Raw genomic sequence first — 17,471 nt, 5'->3', positions numbered from 1 at the left:
CTGGCTACCAGAGCCATGTGATGAAGGGGCATCTCACTGGGTGGCCACAAAAACTGAGGCACCGGACATAAAACCCAGGGTACTAGATGAATGCAAGCACTCTTTTTTGGGAGGTACCAATGACCTTGAATACAGCAGAGGGAGAGCGCAGATGTAGTGCCTGCCATCCAGGGCCTCTGAAGAGAGGATTACAGCCTGCTCTAAAATGTGATTTTAATTAGAGGCCTACCCCTCCAGCCCCAGCTTTGAAGATAAGCTAACAGGCCTCTTTTGCAGAAAGACTCCATTTTTCAGTCAGCTGCCACTCTGTTGTACCCTGGGTGTAGCCGGTTAAGAGTGGTTTCTCCATTGTTACAGCCCTGGGGGACCTGTGAATGTTGCCCTGCTGGCCACTGGAAGCAGGCGATCAGGGGGCAACCCCTGGGCTGGGGCACCGGGAGTATGCAGTGCACACGCTCCATTCTGGAAGGTACCAGCAACCTGGAGTGAGGCAGAGGGAGGTCGGGGTGGGGGGGTCAGGAAGTTGGTGCCCCCCAGCCCCCAATACTCTTTGGAGAATATTTCAGTCAGACTGTTGGATGTGAGTTAAACTGGAGGTCTGCCCTGAAGGCCATAAGCGTCCTGTAAGCAAATAGGCCTCTTGCACAGGAAGACTGGATGCTTTTCAGTCGGCTGCCTCTGCTCTGCTCTGCTCGCCGGGGTCTGAGTCTTTGTGTATGAGCCTTTCAAGAAGTGTTTCTCAGACCTCTATAGCCTTGGGGGTCTTGGGGACACAAGCCCCACTGGCTTTTAAAGCTTGATGTTTGGCGGTTTTCTCTCTCAGGGGCAGGTGTTAAAAGCTGCGGTTCCGGATGTGGGGTGCAAACCTTTCACTCGTCAGGGAGAAGGGTTGTGAGTTTCCTCCCGACTGTGGGTCGCTGCACAGAGGGTGGGGTTCATGGTGAGACTGTGTCTCAGCCTGTCCTACCGATTGGATGTGTTTTTCCCCTCTCATTCACCTGGTGGGTAGGAGTCACTTATGTAGTTTCGGGGTTTCTTTCACATGAAATTGTCCCGTAGGTAGCAGTAGATTTGATGTGTCTGGTGGCAGGAAATGCATTCGGGGTCCTTCTACATTGCTGTCTTGAAGTAAAACGTTTACTGTTTTTGTTTTCTTTCTAGAGGACTTTGAGGTTCACCATAAGACTGAAAGGTACAGAGATTTACCATGTGTCCCCTGAAGTACACAGCCTCCCCATTATCAACATCCCGCATCAGATGGTACATTTGTTACAACCGATGAACCTATATTGACACGTCATAATCACACAAGTCCATCGTTTACATTAGGGTTCACTCTTGGTGTTGTACTGGGTTGTCCAAAAAGTTCGGTCAGGTTTTTCCATAAGATGTTATGGAGAAACCAGAACGAACTTTTTGGCCAACTCAATACATTCTGTGAGTTTAAACAAATGTCTAGTGAAATGTATTCATCATCATGGTGTCATAGAGTATTTTCTCTGCTCTAACAATTCTCTGTACCCCACTTATTCACCCTTCCTCTCCCCAACTCCTGGCAACCACTAATCTTCAAAAAAATTTTTTTAATATTTTGGCAATCACTGATCTTTTTACTATCTCCATAGTTTTGCCTTTTTCTAGAAGGTGATATACACCTGACCCTTGGACGATGTGGGGCTTGGGGGCAGTGACCATCCCTGAAGTCAAAAATTCACATATAACATCATAGTCAGCTCTCCATGTCTGCCGTTCCACATCTGCAGATTCAAGCAACCGCGGATTGTGTAGTACTGTCATCCGTATTTAGCGAAAAAAGAAAATTTCCATGTATAAGTGGATCCTCAGAGTTCAAACCCACGTTGTGCAAGGGTCCACTCTATTGGGGTCATACAGAATGTAGCCTTCTTTCACATGGAAATTAGTATTTAATGTTCCTCCCTGTCTTTTTATGGCTTGATAGCTCATTTCTTTTTAGCGCTGAATAATATTCCATTGTCTGCATTTACTGTAGTTTAGTCATTCACCTACTGAAGGACATTTTGGTTGTTTCCATATTTTGGCAAATATGAATAAAGCTGCTATAAACATCTGCATGCAGGTTTTTGTGTGGACATAATTTTCAGTTCCTTTGGGTCAACACTGAGGAGCGTAACTGCTGGTTTATGTCGTAAGAGTATATTCAGTTTTATAAGAAATGGCCAAATTGTCTTTCAAAGTGGCTGTACTGGTTTGCATTCCCACCAGCAATTAATAAGAAATGTTTGATGACTGAGACTGTCCTATTTTGCTCCTTACCTGTGCAGTCTTGCTGAAAAGGTTCCCCCCCCAAATTGTAGGCAAATAAAATATATGTCTGAGATTAACCTATATTGGCTATCTTTTTTTTTAATTGAAGTATATTTACAGTATTGTGCCAATCTCTGCTGTACAGCAAAGTGACTCAGTTTTACACATATATACATTCTTTTTTAAAATATTCTTTTCCATTATGGTTTATCCCAGGAGATTGGATATAGTTCCCTGTGCTTTACAGTAGGATCTTGTTGTTTATCCATCCTATATATACTAGTTGCATCTGCTAATCCCAAACTCCCACTCCATCCCTCCCTCTCCTCCCCCCCCAACCCCCGGAAACCACAAGTCTGTTCTCTATGTCTGTGATTCTGTTTCTGTTTCGTAGATAGGTTCATTTGTGCCATATTCTAGATTCCACATATAAGTGATATATGGTACTTGTCTTTCTCTTTCTGACATACTTCCCTTAGTATGATAATCTCTAGTTGCATCCACATTGCTGTAAATGGCATTATTTCATTATTTTTATGGCTGAGTACTATTCCACTGTATATATGTACCACATCTTCTTTATCCATTCATCTGTCGATGGACATTAAGGCTGCTTCCATGTCTTGGCTATTGTAAATAGTGCTGCTATGAATATAGGGTTGCATGCATCTTTCTGAATTATAGTTTTGTCCAGGTATATGCCCAGGAGTGGGATTGCTATATCATATGGTAATTCTATTTTTAGTTTTCTGAGGAACCTTCACACTGTTTTCCACAGTGGCTGCACCACCTTACATTCCCACCAACAGTGGAGGAGGGTTCCCTTTGCTCCACACCTTCTCCAGTGGCTATCTTTTATTTTTTCTTACAGACAGAGGTTTGCGTGGCACATGCTTATATTCTATTCTCTACTGTTATTATACTTTTGATTTTTGGTGTCAGCCTATTTTTGCTGAATTATGTCTACTCATTTCTAATATAATATTAGATCAACTTTCTCTGGTTTTCTATCAGTTGTTTATTATCAATTTCATAAACGTTTTCAAAATACTTCAAATTTGAAAAATTAGAGTTGTGTATATGTGTGTGTGTTTCCCTTTTCAAGTCTAGTATTATTTTTATTACTTTCTTTTTTCTTCCTTGATTAAGCTTTCAGAGAGTTACTTATTTTAACAGTGTTCTCAGTGATCTTTTGATGAATAGATGATTTCATTTCTTTATTTTAATCTTTTCCAGTTATTTTGAGATATAATTGACATACCTCACTGTAAATTTAAGATTTACAGCATAATGGTTTACTTACATATATTGTGAAATGATTACTGCAATAAGTTTAGGTAGCATCCATCATCACATATAGATACAGTAAAGAGAGAAAGCAAAAAAGAAAATTTCCTTGTGATTTACTCTCTTAACTTTCATATGTATCATACAGCAGTGTGAGCTGTAGTCAGCGTGTTGTACATTATATTTGTAGTCCTATTTCTCTTATAACTGGAAGTTTCTACCTTTTGACCACCTTCCTCCAATCTTCCCATGCCCCTGCCCCCAACCTCTAGAAACCGCAAACTAGGTCTTTTGCTTTGAGTTTTTTTTTTCTTTCTGATTCCACATATAAGTGAGATCATACAGTATCCTTCTTCCTCTGTCTGACTTATTTCACAAAGCATAATGCTCAAGTTCCATCCATACTGTCACAAATGGAAGGATATCCTAGTTTTTCACAGTTGAATAATATTCCATTGTATATATATGTATCACATGTTCTTTATTCATTCATCAATGGACACTTAGGTTGTTTCCATATCTTGGCTGCAGTGAACATGGGGTGAGATACCTCTTTGAGATAATGATTTCATTTTCTTTGGATGTATACCCAGAAATGGGATTACTGGGTCATATGGCTATTTTATTTTTAATTTTTTGAGGATCCTCTATGCAGTTATCCATAGTGGTTGTACCAGTTTACAATCCCACCAACAATGCACAAGGGTTCCCTTTTCTCCACATCCTCATCTATCAATACATCTATTATCTCTTATCTTTTTATGACAACCATTCTAACAGGTGTGAGGCGATATCTCATTGTGGTTTTGATTTTCATTTCCCTAATGACTAGTGATGTTGAGCTCCTTTTCATTGTACCTGTTGGTCAGTTATATGTTGTCTTTGTAAAAATGTGTATTCAGATCATCAGCCCATTTTTAAATTGGATTATTCATCTTTTTGCTTTGAGTCATACGAATTTGTTATATATTTTTGATATTATCTTAAATATATGGTTTGTAAGCAATTTTTCACATTCCATAGATTGTCTTTTCACTTTGTTGATTGTTTTCCTGTGCAGAAGCTTTTTAGTTTGATGTAGTCCCACTTGTTAATTTTTTATTTTGTTGCTTGTGCTTTAGGTGTCATACCCAAGAAATCATTGCCAAGACTCATATCAAGGAGCTTTTTTTTTTCCTATGTTTTCTTCTAGGAGTTTCGTGGTTTCAAGTCTTACATTCAAGTCTTCAATCCATTTAGAGTTAATTTTTGAGTGGTGTAAGATAGAGGTCAAATTTCATTGTTTTACATGTGAATATCCAATTATCCCAGGACCATTTATTGGAGACTGTCTTTTCTCCATTGAGTATTCTTGGTTCCTTTGTCAAATATCAGTTGACCATATATGCTTGGATTTATTTCTGGGCTCCTGATTCTGTTTCATTGATCTATTTGTTTTTATACCAGTACCATACTGTTCTATAGTATAGCTTGAAATTGGGAAGTGTGATGCCTCCTGCTTTGTTGTTCTTTCACAAGACTGCTTTGGCTATTTGGCATCTTTTGTGGTTTCATACAGCCTTCAGGATTGTTTTTTTACTTCTGTAAAAAAAAAATGCCATTGAAATTTTGATAGGGATTGCACTGAATATATAGCTGGCTTTTGGTAATATTGACATTTTAATATTACTAATTCTTCCAATCCAGGAACACAGGACACCTGTCCATTTATTTGTCTTTAATTTTTAAACATCAATGGCTTGTAGTTTTCAGAGTAGAGATCTTTCAACTTTTTGGTTAAGTTTATTCCTAAGAATTTTATTGTTTTGATGCCATTGTAAATGGGATCGTTTTCTTGATTTCTTTTTTTTAAAATTAATTAATTAATTAATTTTTGGCTGCATTGTGTCTTCATTGCTGTGGGTGGGCTTTTTCTAGTTGCGGCCAGCGGGCGCTGCTCTTTGTTGTGGTGCATGGGCTTATCATTGTGGTGGCTTCTCTCGTTGTGGAGCACGGGCTCTAGTTGCGTAGGCTTCTGTAGTTGTGGCACGCAGCCTCAGTAGTTGTGGTGCACAGGCTTAGTTGCTCCGTGACATGTGGGATCTTCCCAGACCAGGGCTTGAACCCCTGTCCCCTGCATTGGCAGGCGGATTCTTAACCACTGCGCCACCAGGGAGGCCCTCTTGATTTCTTTTTCAGATAATTTGTTGTTAGTGTACAGAAACACTACTGATTTTTGTATGTTAATTTTGTATCCTCCAATTTTATTGAATTTGTTGTTTAGATATAACAGTTTTTGGGTGGAGTCTTCGGGATTTTCTACATATAAAATTATACCATCTGCAAATAGAGACTATTTTATTCTTCCTTTCCAATTCTAATGTCTTTTATTTCTTTTCTTGCCTGATTGATCTGGCAAGAACTTCCAGTATTATGTTAAACAGGGTGGTGAGAGTGGGCATCCTTGTCTTGTTCCTGATCTTAGAGGAAAAGCTTTCAACATTTCACCATTGAGCGGTATTAACTGTGAGCTTGTTATATATGTTGTTTATTATGTTGAGGTATGTTCCTTCTGTACCTAATTTGTTGGAGTTTTTTTAAATCATAAAGAGATGTTGAATTTTGTCAAATGCTTTTTCTGTGTCAACTGCAATGATCATATGATTTTTTCTTTCATTCTATCAACATGATATATCACACTGATTTGTTTATGTTGAAACATCCTTACACATGAGGGATAAAGCCCACTTGGTCATGGTAAATGATCCTTTTAATGTGCTACTGAATTCAGTTTGCAGAACTTTTGCATCTATATTCATGAGGGATATTAGCCTATGGTTTTCTTTTCTGGTAGTGTCCTTACCTGGTTTTAGTATCAGGCTAGTGCTGGCTTCCTAAAATGAGTTTAAAGGATTTCCTCCTCTTTGATATTTTGAAAGAGTTTGAGAAAGATTGATGTTAATTCTTCAAATGTTTGTAAAATTCACCAGTGAAGCCATCTGGTCCTGGACTTTTCTTTGTTGGGACATTTTTGATTACTGATTCAATCTCCTTACTAATAATTGGTCTATTCAGACTTTCTGTTTCTTCCCACTTCAGTCTTGGTGGTTTGTATGTTTCTAAGAATTTTTCCATTTCTTCTAAGTTTTCCAGTTTGTTGGTGTATAGTTGTTCATAGTAGCCTATTATGATCTTTGTAATTTTGTGCTATCATTTGTAATGTCTATTTTTCATTTATAAGTTATTGATTTGGCTCCTCTCTCTTTTTCCTTTGGTTAGTCTAGCTAAAGATTTGTCAATTTTATCTTTTCAAAGAACCAATTCTTATTTTGGTTAATCTTTTCTGTTGTTTTCCTGTTCTCTATTTCATTTATGTCTGCTCTAATCTTTATTATTTATTTCCTTCTGCTAACTATGGTCTCAGTTTGTTGTTCTTTTTCTTGTTGCTTAAGGCATAGAGTTACATTGTTTATTTGGGATATTTCTTCTTAATGTAGGCATTTATTGCTATAAACTTCCTTCTTAGAACAGCTTTTGCTGCATCCCATAAGTTTTGGTGTGTTATGTTTCCATTTTTGTTTGTCTCAAGATACTTTATTTCTCCTTTAATTTCTTCTCTGATTCATTGATCAGAAGAGTATTGCTTACTCTCCATGTATTTGTAAAATGTTCAGTTTTCCTCTTATTGATTTCTAGTTTTATACCATTTTGGTCAGAGAAGATACTTGACTAATTTCAGTCTTCTTGAATTTGCTAAGACTTGTTTTGTGACCTAATACATGGCCTGTTCTAGAAAATGTTTCATGTGCATGTCAGAAGAACATGTATTCTGCTGTTGTCAGATAGAATGTTCAGTATATGTCTATTACCTTCATAAGGTGTTGCTTAAGTCTGCTGTTTTCTTACTGATTCTCTGTCTGGATACTCTATCCATTGTCAAGAATGGGATATTAAAGTCCCCAATCATTATTATATTGCTGTTTATTTCTCCTTTTGGCTCTGTTAGTTTTTGCTTTATGTATTTAGGTGCTCTGATGTTGGATGCATTAATACTTAAAATTGTTATGTCTTCCTGATATATTGGCTCCTTTATCATTATATACTGACTTTCTTTGGCTTTTTTACCATTTTAAATTTAAAGTCTATTTTATCTGGCATAAGTATAGTTACCTCTGCTATTTTTTGGTTACCATGTGCTTGAAATATCTTTTCCCAGCTCTTCATTCTCAGTTTATGTATGTCTTAACAGTAAAATGAATTTCTTGTAGGCAGTGTATTGTTGGATCTTGTTCTTTTTATCCTTCCAGCTATTTTATATCTTTGGTTGGGAAATATAATCTGTTTATATTTAAAGTAACTACTGATACCTAAAGACTTACTCTTGCCATTTTGGTCTTCTTTTCTGGTTGTTTTGTAGACCCATTCTTCCTTGAATCCTATCCTGCTTTTTTTTTTTTTTTTTTTTTTAAATTTTTATTTATTTGTTTATTTATTTATGGCTTGTGTTGGGTCTTCGTTTCTGTGCGAGGGCTTTCTCTAGTTGCGGCAAGCGGGGGCCACTCTTCATCGCGGTGCGCGGGCCTCTCACTATCGTGGCCTCTCTTGTTGCGGAGCACAGGCTCCAGACGCACAGGCTCAGTAATTGTGGCTCACGGGCCTAGCTGCTCCGCGGCATGTGGGATCTTCCCAGACCAGGGCTTGAACCCATGTCCCCTGCATTGGCAGGCAGATTCTCAACCACTGCGCCACCAGGGAAGCCCTATCCTGCTTTTTGTGTGTGTTTTGATGTCTTGTAGTATCACTGTGCTTTGTCTTCTTTATTATGTTTTTCTGTAATTACTACAGGTTTTTCCCTTATGGTGACCATGAGGCTTACATAAAATATCTTAAAATTATAACACCCTGTTTTAAACTAATAACAGCTTAACCTAAATAGAGTTCTTATGCTTTACATTTTTACCTTTCCCCACCTCACATTTTAGGTTATTGATGATTCAATTTATGTATTTTTATATTGTATAACTAATAACAGATTATTGTAGTTATGGTTATTTTTGCTACATTTTTTTAAACCTAAAGTGGAGTTTTAAGTGAATTACACAGCACCATTATCATATTACAGAATCTTTGACTATATAACATTACTGGTGAGTTTCACACTGCCTTCTTCTGTTTTTATGATGTTAATTAGCTTGATTAGGCTTTTGGAAATTTACCTATTTTATCAGTGTTTCCAAAGAATCACCTTTTGTTGGATGAATTCTTTCATTTCTTTATTTTTATTTTGTTAATTTCTATTAGCTTTATTATTTCCTTCCTGTCGCTTCTTTAATTTACTATATAGTTCTTTTCCCAACCTCTTTTGTTGAATATTTAGCTAATTAGTTTGTAGTGATTTTTTTCTTTACTAACGTAAGCAATTAGAGCTATATATTTCCCTCTAAATCTTGCTTTAGCTGAAGCAAGGAGTTTTTACTTCAGGTCTAAATATTATCTTATTTATTTCCATTATGCTTTCTTTTATATATCAATCATTTGTAAGTATGTTTTCAAACTTATAAGTACAGTTTTTATACTCGTGTCATTGCTTTTCTAATTTTAGTTCATAAAACATGGTATGAAAAGAATGATTTTTTTTCTCCTTGATTGGAACTCCAAGCCAGATAGTCTAGCTTGTCAACTAGTATAGAATTTTTTCCTAGTCTCCTTCACTGAGTGTGTACTGGACAGAATTTCAGTTTTACCTGGAGGGTCTCCACTCCAATACCACTCACTAACACAGGCCCATAACCTCATCTGCTGACCCTGTTTTCCGTTACACACAAGCCCCTGCTTCCCAGAGCCCACTCTCCCCACCCCCGTTCCTGGGCAGCAGCCTTCAGCCCTCAGACTCAGGTGGTTCTCAGGTTATGGCTCCTTTCTGATTCCCACCCACTGGAAATTTCCTTTCTTTTATAGGGGCTCTGCAATACATTTATAAAGAAGTTTGTAATATTTTTCTTTAGTTTTCTAGATATGTTGCAGCAGAAGTGTTTTTATGTTATTAAGCCTATTCTATTTCTTCCCCAATATTTTGGAAGTCAAAAACTTGGCCATTATCTATTTTCCTTGCATTCTTCCTAAATAAAGCTTATTCTCCTCAATATGATTCTCTCTAACTAAGGGAAAGGTTATGTGTAAGGAAGTAATGACGAGAACACAAAAATGTTTATGATCATTTTTTCACTGTATCTGCAATTAAGTCACCACTTGTTACATGAAATAAAATAGTGGCTTTAAATATAAACACAGGAGAGATAAGCTTGCTATTTATTTTAGTTATCAACCTACATTGATCCTCTACACAATACAGAATGACACATTTTGTAAAATAGAGCTATTTCATGGAGAGGTGGATATTTACACGTTTTGCTTTAGTTTCATGCTTTGGAACTAATTTTTTAATGCTTCACAGTAAATACCCTTGTTTTCCTTTCCTTCCCAAAGATCAGCGTAGAATATTGGTTTCACCCTCACTGGCCTGACCACATCCAGGAGCACTGGATGTTATTGCATTCCCTTTAAAGAGCAGACCTGAGAGATTTCAAACTTTAGGTTTAACTAGTCACTCCTCCCAGGGGTCCTGATTTGGTCCTCTGAAGTGGCTCAGGAGTCGGCATTGCTGGTGACCCTGGGCCAGAAGGTCCTGCTCAGTGCTCTGAGAAACTCTGCCAGTGGTTTATTCTCAGACACCTCAGCAATTTCTTCTGATTTTTGTTTCCTCATGATTAATGCAAACCAGCGCCTGTGTTTCTGTTAGAACAAGAATAGTCATAGGTCACATTTTCATAGTGCCTGGTGGCTTATGAAGACCTTTCACACCTTCTTCTGATCCTTACAAAGACCCCTGTATTATTATGACATGTGCAGTAAGTGCAGAATCATCACCACTTTACACATAACTTCCCTGACTCCCAGGATTCTTAAGTCAACCTGCCCTGGTTCTACCAAGTGGTAGGTGAAGACTAGAACCCAGTTTTACCAAGAGGTTCCATGATACTCTGTGGATTCTCTCTGGGCTGGTGAACCGTGTGCCTGACGGCTTCACCCGGGTCAGAGTGTAGGCCCCAGTGTTCATCCTGCTCCAGGAACCATCCTTGGTGGAGGGAGATGACAGACTGGGCTCTGCTCCCCCACCCACCCCGTCAACACTTGACCCTCCATCCCACCCCGCCAAGCTGCTTAGACACCACAATATGCCACCATACTTCCTTCAAAGACTTGAAGGGCTTGTCAACTCCCCACGGATTCAAATCCAGGTTCGGCAAATATTCAAATACCTACTTTGTGTCACACACTGAGTGTATTAGTCAAGGTCCTCCAGAGACACAGAACCAACAGGAGACATTTATTGTAAGGAATTGGCTTGTGTGCTGATGGAGGCTGGAGAGTCTCAAGATCCACATTTGGCAGGCTGTAGACCCAGGGGAGCTGGTGGTGTGAGCTCCAGTCTGAACGCCTGCAGGCTTGAGACCCAAGAAGAGAAGATGTTTCAGTTTGAGTCCAAAGGCAGGAAAAGATGGATGTCTCAGTTCAAGGCAGTCAGGCAGGAGGAGATTCGCCTTATTAAGGAGGTTCAGCCTTTTTGTTCTAGCCAGGCCTTCAACTGATTGGATGAGGCCCACCCACAGTGGGGAGGGCAACCTGCTTTACTCAGTCTACCGATGCAAATGTTAATTTCACCCAGGTACATCCTCATGGACACACCCAGAATGATGTTTGACCAAATATCTGGGCATCACATGATCCAGTCAAGTTGATACATGAACATCACACTGGCCTGGGGCATGTCTTCACCCTCTTCAAGGGGTGAAAAGTTAAGTAAACTTGGGATAGTTTAATAGTTAAGTATACATGCCATGGGGTACTGCTCAACAATAAAAAGTTACCAACTGTTGATACACACAGCATAGATGAGTTATCAGAGAATTTTGCTGAGGGATAAAAGCCGATGCCAAAGGATACATATTGTATGATTCCATTTACACAACATTCCATTCCATTTACATAACATTCTTGAAAGGACAAAGTTGTAGAAATGGAAAACAGATTACTGGTTGCCAGGAGTTAAGGAAGTGGGGTAAGTAGGTGTGGTTACAAAGGGGAATGTGGTCACGAGGGATCATTGTGATGGAGGTGGTCTCTATCTTCACTGTGGTGGTTGATAGGTGAACCTCACACGTGATAAAACCGGTGTGCAGGGCAGAAGTTGAGACACAGATGTAGAGAACAAACATATGGACACCAAGGGGGGTGGGGATGGTGGTGTGATGAATTGGGCGATTGGGATTGACATGTATACACTGATGTGTATAAAACTGATGACTAATAAGAACCTGCTGTATAAAAAAATAAATAAAATTCAAAAATTAAACAAAACAAAAAACTGCACAGAACTAAACAGACAAATACCATCCCCCCCCACCCAAATATATGGATGCCCAGACAAGTTAAATCAGAATCCTTGGTGTTTGTGTATTTTTAAACCCCCTCAGGTGATTCTGATGTTCTGTCAGGGTTGAGAGTCACTGCCCTAAGCATTTTCAAAGAAATACCTTGATTGAATTTTACAGCGTGTTTGCAACACACGGCTAGAACCAGCAATTTGGTTTAAAAAAGACATTAAAATCTCCAGGTCATTAATTCCTGTACAGAACTAAATGGTATGTAAAGTTATCCCTCTGAGTATTCCAAATCCTTGCCATTCAAGCAGCTTCCATGACATCATCTGGCAGCTTTTTACCAATGCAGCGTTTTGGGCCCCACCCAGATCTACTGAATCAGAATCTACCTTTAACAGTATCCCCAGATGATTCGAATTCACACTGAAGTTCGAGAAGCCAGCTCAGAATTGTCTCGTACGCTCTTCAAGCACAAGTACACGGCGGCGGGACTGCCAGTAACTGTCTGGAAATTAAATCTTCTGATGCCCTAAATGGCACCTTCTAAACACTCGAGAGGGTGATAGTGTTTAATGTAACGCATGGTGGAAAATGCTTTATTAAAAAATGAGGCACTAGGTGTACAAGATAGTGGGGGTGGCTGGCATGACACAAAGCAGCTTTAACTGACATCAAATGAAGTCCCATTTGTGACTCCACTTTTCAGTGTTGTTTGCCTTTCAGAGCACTTTTCTGAGTTTGATCAAGGCTGTCCCTGACTCACTGACAATTTCAGTTTGTGCCATTGTGAGTGGGGAGTTCTGATTTTGGACGGTTTTTGTAGATTACTGCTCATTAGTTGAGTGATGTTGAAGGTGTCAGCTTCTCTGCAAGTGAAGTGGAGGGTTGGACCGGATGTGGTGGTTTTGAGGTGATCCCATAAGTATCCACAGAGGCACTGCGGCGGTGATCCCATGGGGAGGAAGGAATGGATCTTTGGGCAAGGATCAGGAACCCTCTCTTCCCTCCCCACTCTTTAACCGGAGCAGTTCTGTTGCCACCTGCTGTATCTATTGCAACTTTCATGCAACCTCACTTAACGGGTTTTGCCATTTAACAAAGGCTGAAAACAACCGCGGATTACAGCTTCTTGGAAACACGTTGATTGAGTTTGAGGACCTGTGTTTTATGAGGGTAGTTACCTGCACGTGGTAGGCGTTAGTAAACATTTAAAATATCCATCATTACCAGTCCATTGGACATTCTCAGAGCTGCAGTTAAGCCTGACGAGCTTGCAGTGCCATGTAGGGACTCCGTGTTCAAACCCCAGTCCTTCCATCCACTGGTGTAATATCGCCAGAAAGCAGAGTATCCACAGATAAGAATACAAGTCCCACAGTCCCTAATCCACAATTCCCAAATCCAAAGGCACTAAAATAGAGGTTTTTTTGAATTAGAGGCAAAATCTGACCTGAACACACAAGATGATCAATAGTTTTCTGTTCCACTCAATGTGGTATGTGTCATGGAAGAAATGTGAGTTTGCAGACTGCTGCCCCTGAGTGCCTGGGGGGGGTCACATGAATCACAGTCCTTGCTGGCGGGGGGGCCTCGGGTAGCTGACACTGATGGGAGTTAAGAGAGCAAGAGGTTTGCTGGGGGTAACTCCCGAGAAAAATACCAATGGGAGGAAGCAGGATTCATAAGGAGCGCTTGTGGACGCAGCTGTGACAGGACAGGAGAAGGAAGAGAGGATGGCGGAGAGGCCTCAGACACTGCAGGTGGGGACGGAGGTTCTGGAGCCCGGGTGCCTGTTAGGGGTCTTATATTAGCAGAATTAGCCAGGCCCCTGATGCCTGCTGGGCCCGATCCTTGCCCGGGGATGACCGCCCAGGAAGAGAGTGGTCTCGGCTTGAAAGCTGAGGTGGATCTTTAAGACACTAACAGCCATCAGCTAACTGTATTCATTCCAGCTGAGCAGAAGATTCTTTCTCTTTTTAAAAAATTTATTTATTTTGGGCTGCACTGAGTCTTTGTTGCTGCGCGCAGGCGCTTCTCTAGTTGTGGCCAACGGGGGCTACTCTTCGTTGCGGTGCGCAGGCTTCTCATTGCAGTGGCTTCTCTTGTTGTGGAGCATGGGCTCTAGGCTCATGGGCTCAGTAGTTGTGGCGCGTGGGCTCAGTAGTTGTGGCGCACAGGCTTAGTTGCTCCGCGGTATGTGGGATTTTCCCAGACCAGGGCTCGAACCTATGTCCCCTGCATTGGGAGGCGGATTCTTAACCACTGCGCCACCAGGGAAGTCCTAGAAGATTCTTTCTTAAAGTGGGATCCGAGAGGCACAGCTCCAAGGTTGCCACATAGTTTTTTAACAAAATTAATTTATTAGTGTATAATTCATGCACCATAAAAATTTACCCATGGCAAGTGTACTGTTCAACGATTTTAGTAAATGTATACAGTTTTACAACTAAAATCACAGTCGAGTTTTAGAATATTTCCATCACTCCAAAATGTCTATTCCCACTTCTACCCCCAGCAGCAGGAAACCAGTGATCTGTTTTTTTGTCTCTATAATTTTATCTTCTCTAGAAATTTTGTCTAAATGGAATCATACACTATGTAGTCTTTTGAGTCTGGCTTCTTTCAACTACCATGTTCTTGGGGTTGGTCCAGGTTGTTGTCTGTATCAGTTGTTTGCTCCTTTTTATTGCTGAGTAGCAATCCATGGTATGGATATAGCACATTTTGTGTATCCATTTATCAGTTGACGGATTGCTTCTAGCTTTTGGCTGGCGTGAATAATGTTGCTGTGAACATTTGCGTACACGTCCTTGTGCAGGCACGTTTTCATTTCTCTTGGGTACATACCTAGGAGTGACGTTGCTGCGTCATATGGCAGGTGTATGCTTAGTTTTTAAACCAAACTGCAAAATGATGCAGCCAGCAGTGCATGGGAGTCCTAGATTCTCCACGTGCTGGTCAACTCTTGTATTGTCACAACTGTTGGCTGCAGCCATTCCCGGGGGTGCGTAGTAGCGTCTCCTTGTGCTTTTACTTTGCGTTTCTCTAATGACTAATCATGTTGAGCATCTTTTCATGTGCTTAGTAATCATTTCTATATGTGTTTGTGTGAAATGTCTTTTGCCCACTCAAGTTCTTTACATAGTCTGGATACAGTTCATCAGCTATATGCTTCACAAATATTTTTCCTAGTCTCTGACTTGTCTTTTAATTTTCTTAATGGTTTCTTTTGAACAGCAAAACTTTTTAAAACTTTGAGCTCCAATTTATGTTTTTATGAACTGTGCCTTTAGTGCCCTACCTAAAAAAATCTTTGCCTGACCTTTCAGAAAGACTTCTTGCTGTGTTTTCTTCTAGACATTTTATAATTTTAGGTCAGTGGTTCTCAGCTGGGAACGATTCTGCTCTCCAGGGGAAATTTGGGGATATCTGAAGACAGTCTGGACTGTCACAACTGGGTGAGGTGTGCTAATGGCATCTAATAGATAGAGGCCAGCAATGGTGCTAAACATAGTACAATGCCCAGGACAGCCCCTGCAGCACAGAATTATCTGGTCCAAAAATGCCAATAGTGCTGAGGTTGAGAAACCCTAAGTTAGGTTTCTGGTCCATTTGAGTTAATTTTTGTGTATGGTGTGAGGTAGGGATCCATGTGCATTTTCTTTTTGTGTGTGAAGTAAGGATGTAAGTTTGGTAAGGATGTAAGTGTGTTTTGTTTTGTTTTGTTTTATCCTACTGCATTGAATTGACTTGGCACCTCTGTTGAAATCAACTTGACCATAAATATGAGGATTTATACCTAGATTCTCTATCCTCTTCCCTTGATCTGTAGTCTACCTTTATGCCAATAAGTTTTGAAATTAGGTAGTATAAATCCCCCAACTTTATTCTTTTTCTAAAGAAATTACTTTTTTCTACTAGGGGTTCTTTGCATTTTCATATACATTTTAGCACCAGCTTTTCAAAGTCTATAAAAAAAATCTACCTGGTATTTTGATGATTACATTGAACTTGTAGATCAATTTGAGGAAAATAGCCATCTTATCGATATTGCGACTTCTAATCCATAAACTTGGTATATTTCTCCATTTATTTAGAACTTTAATTTCTCTGAGAAATGTTTTGTTAAGTATACAGATCTCATACTTCTTTTGTTAAATTTATTCCTATTTAGTTTATTTTTACATGATACTGTAAATGGAATTGTATTCTTAATTCCATTTTTGAATTGTTTATTGATAGTATATAGAAATACAAATCAGTTAGCTTTGTATATAGATTTGTATTCTGTAATCTTGATAAACATGCTTAATCTACTTTTTTCTTTAATTCCTTATAATTTTCTACATATAGTATCATGTGATCTGAGAATAGTTTTACTTCTTCATTTCCAGTCTGTATGCCCTTAATTCCTTTCCTGGCGTTCTTCTCTCAGTAGAATCTCTGATATAATGTTGAATAGAAGCGGTGAGAGCCACATACCTTTCAAAATTAAAAAAAAAAAATTCAGAATTCTGAGACACTTTTAGCCCTATGTGTTTTGGGTAAGGGGTTGCAAACCTCTAGTAACTAACTTTTAGGATTGTTGGCAGGATCAAATGAGGTACCACATAGAAAATGCTTAAAGCCAGGCACAAATGTGTCCTCATAAGAGATTAGCTTTTAGAGAGAGAATCTTCAGTGGCTCCTGGCAGGCTGGCATCAGGAATCTTAGCTGTGAGGATGCAGGCCTGGGTGGACACGTGACCTGGGTGGCACTCTGTGGCTGGTGTGGCCGTGGGATGGAGTTCTTTGTGGCTCGTCTCCACCGGGAGTCCACACAATTTTGTCAGCCGCCTCGGGAACTTTTGGTGCGATGGGAGCTCTGCCATAGTATTGATACCTGAGCCTCAAAGTCGCCAAGCCCAGGAGGCAGTGGGTGTAGTGACACGGGATTTACAAGGTGGGGGGAAGGCCTCCGGCCTGCCGAGCTGCGCTGAGGCTCAACATTGTTGAGGCAGCAGTATTACGAGGGGACTTGGGGTACACGTTATATTAACACCAAGAGAAAACCCTTCTTATTTCCATGTGCATCGTTACTGCCCTTCTAGGAGGGTTATTCTAGAAGTTGATCCCTCGTATTTGCTGAGGGACTTGACATTTGTTTGAGGTAGAAAGAGCAGCTGAGAAGAGTGACAGATGCACAACGCGGAGGGAACAGTACCACGAGGGAGTCTTAACTGGCACCTTCAGCCTTGCTGGGATTTAGCATCTCTCTCCTACACACGGTGACCAGCCAGCGTGTGTACGATTTGGCCCAAATGCCCGTTTCTGGCAGGGGATGGCGAGCGTCCTGGCAGCCTGCAGGGGCCCTGGTCTCTTGTGGGTGATGCTCTCCTCACCAGAAACTAAGCTTGCACAAGCGGGGCTCCTTTGATGGCACTAATTATCATTAATTGCAGCTCCTCACGCCTGTCCTCATGATTATTTTGAGAAGAA

At 40.1% G+C, this 17,471-nt stretch overlaps 1 protein-coding gene and 1 long non-coding RNA gene across 3 annotated transcripts in view; one reads left to right on the top strand and one right to left on the bottom strand.

Moving 5' to 3' along the window:
• MCPH1 (microcephalin 1) overlaps nt 1-17,471 on the bottom strand; it is a 273,679-nt gene that overhangs the window by 22,903 nt on the left and 233,305 nt on the right. Inside the window, exon 12 of one of the 2 annotated variants that reach the window (XM_057537231.1) lies at nt 10,305-10,344. The exons of the other annotated variant lie outside the window; for it this stretch is intronic. Within the exon in view, the coding sequence (XP_057393214.1) occupies nt 10,320-10,344 (25 nt within the window). The 3' untranslated portion in view covers nt 10,305-10,319. Of the gene's footprint in view, nt 1-10,304; nt 10,345-17,471 lie in introns of those variants that run through there. 2 annotated transcript variants of the gene reach the window in all.
• Nucleotides 1-17,471, top strand: part of LOC103002053 (uncharacterized) — a 157,377-nt gene that overhangs the window by 102,046 nt on the left and 37,860 nt on the right. The window lies entirely within an intron of this gene.

This window comes from Balaenoptera acutorostrata, chromosome 21, assembly GCF_949987535.1.
Source record: "Balaenoptera acutorostrata chromosome 21, mBalAcu1.1, whole genome shotgun sequence".
In the NCBI taxonomy this organism is placed as follows: domain Eukaryota; kingdom Metazoa; phylum Chordata; class Mammalia; order Artiodactyla; family Balaenopteridae; genus Balaenoptera; species Balaenoptera acutorostrata.
Note: the sequence above shows the minus strand (reverse complement) of the source record. Positions and strands in the feature narration are given on the sequence as shown.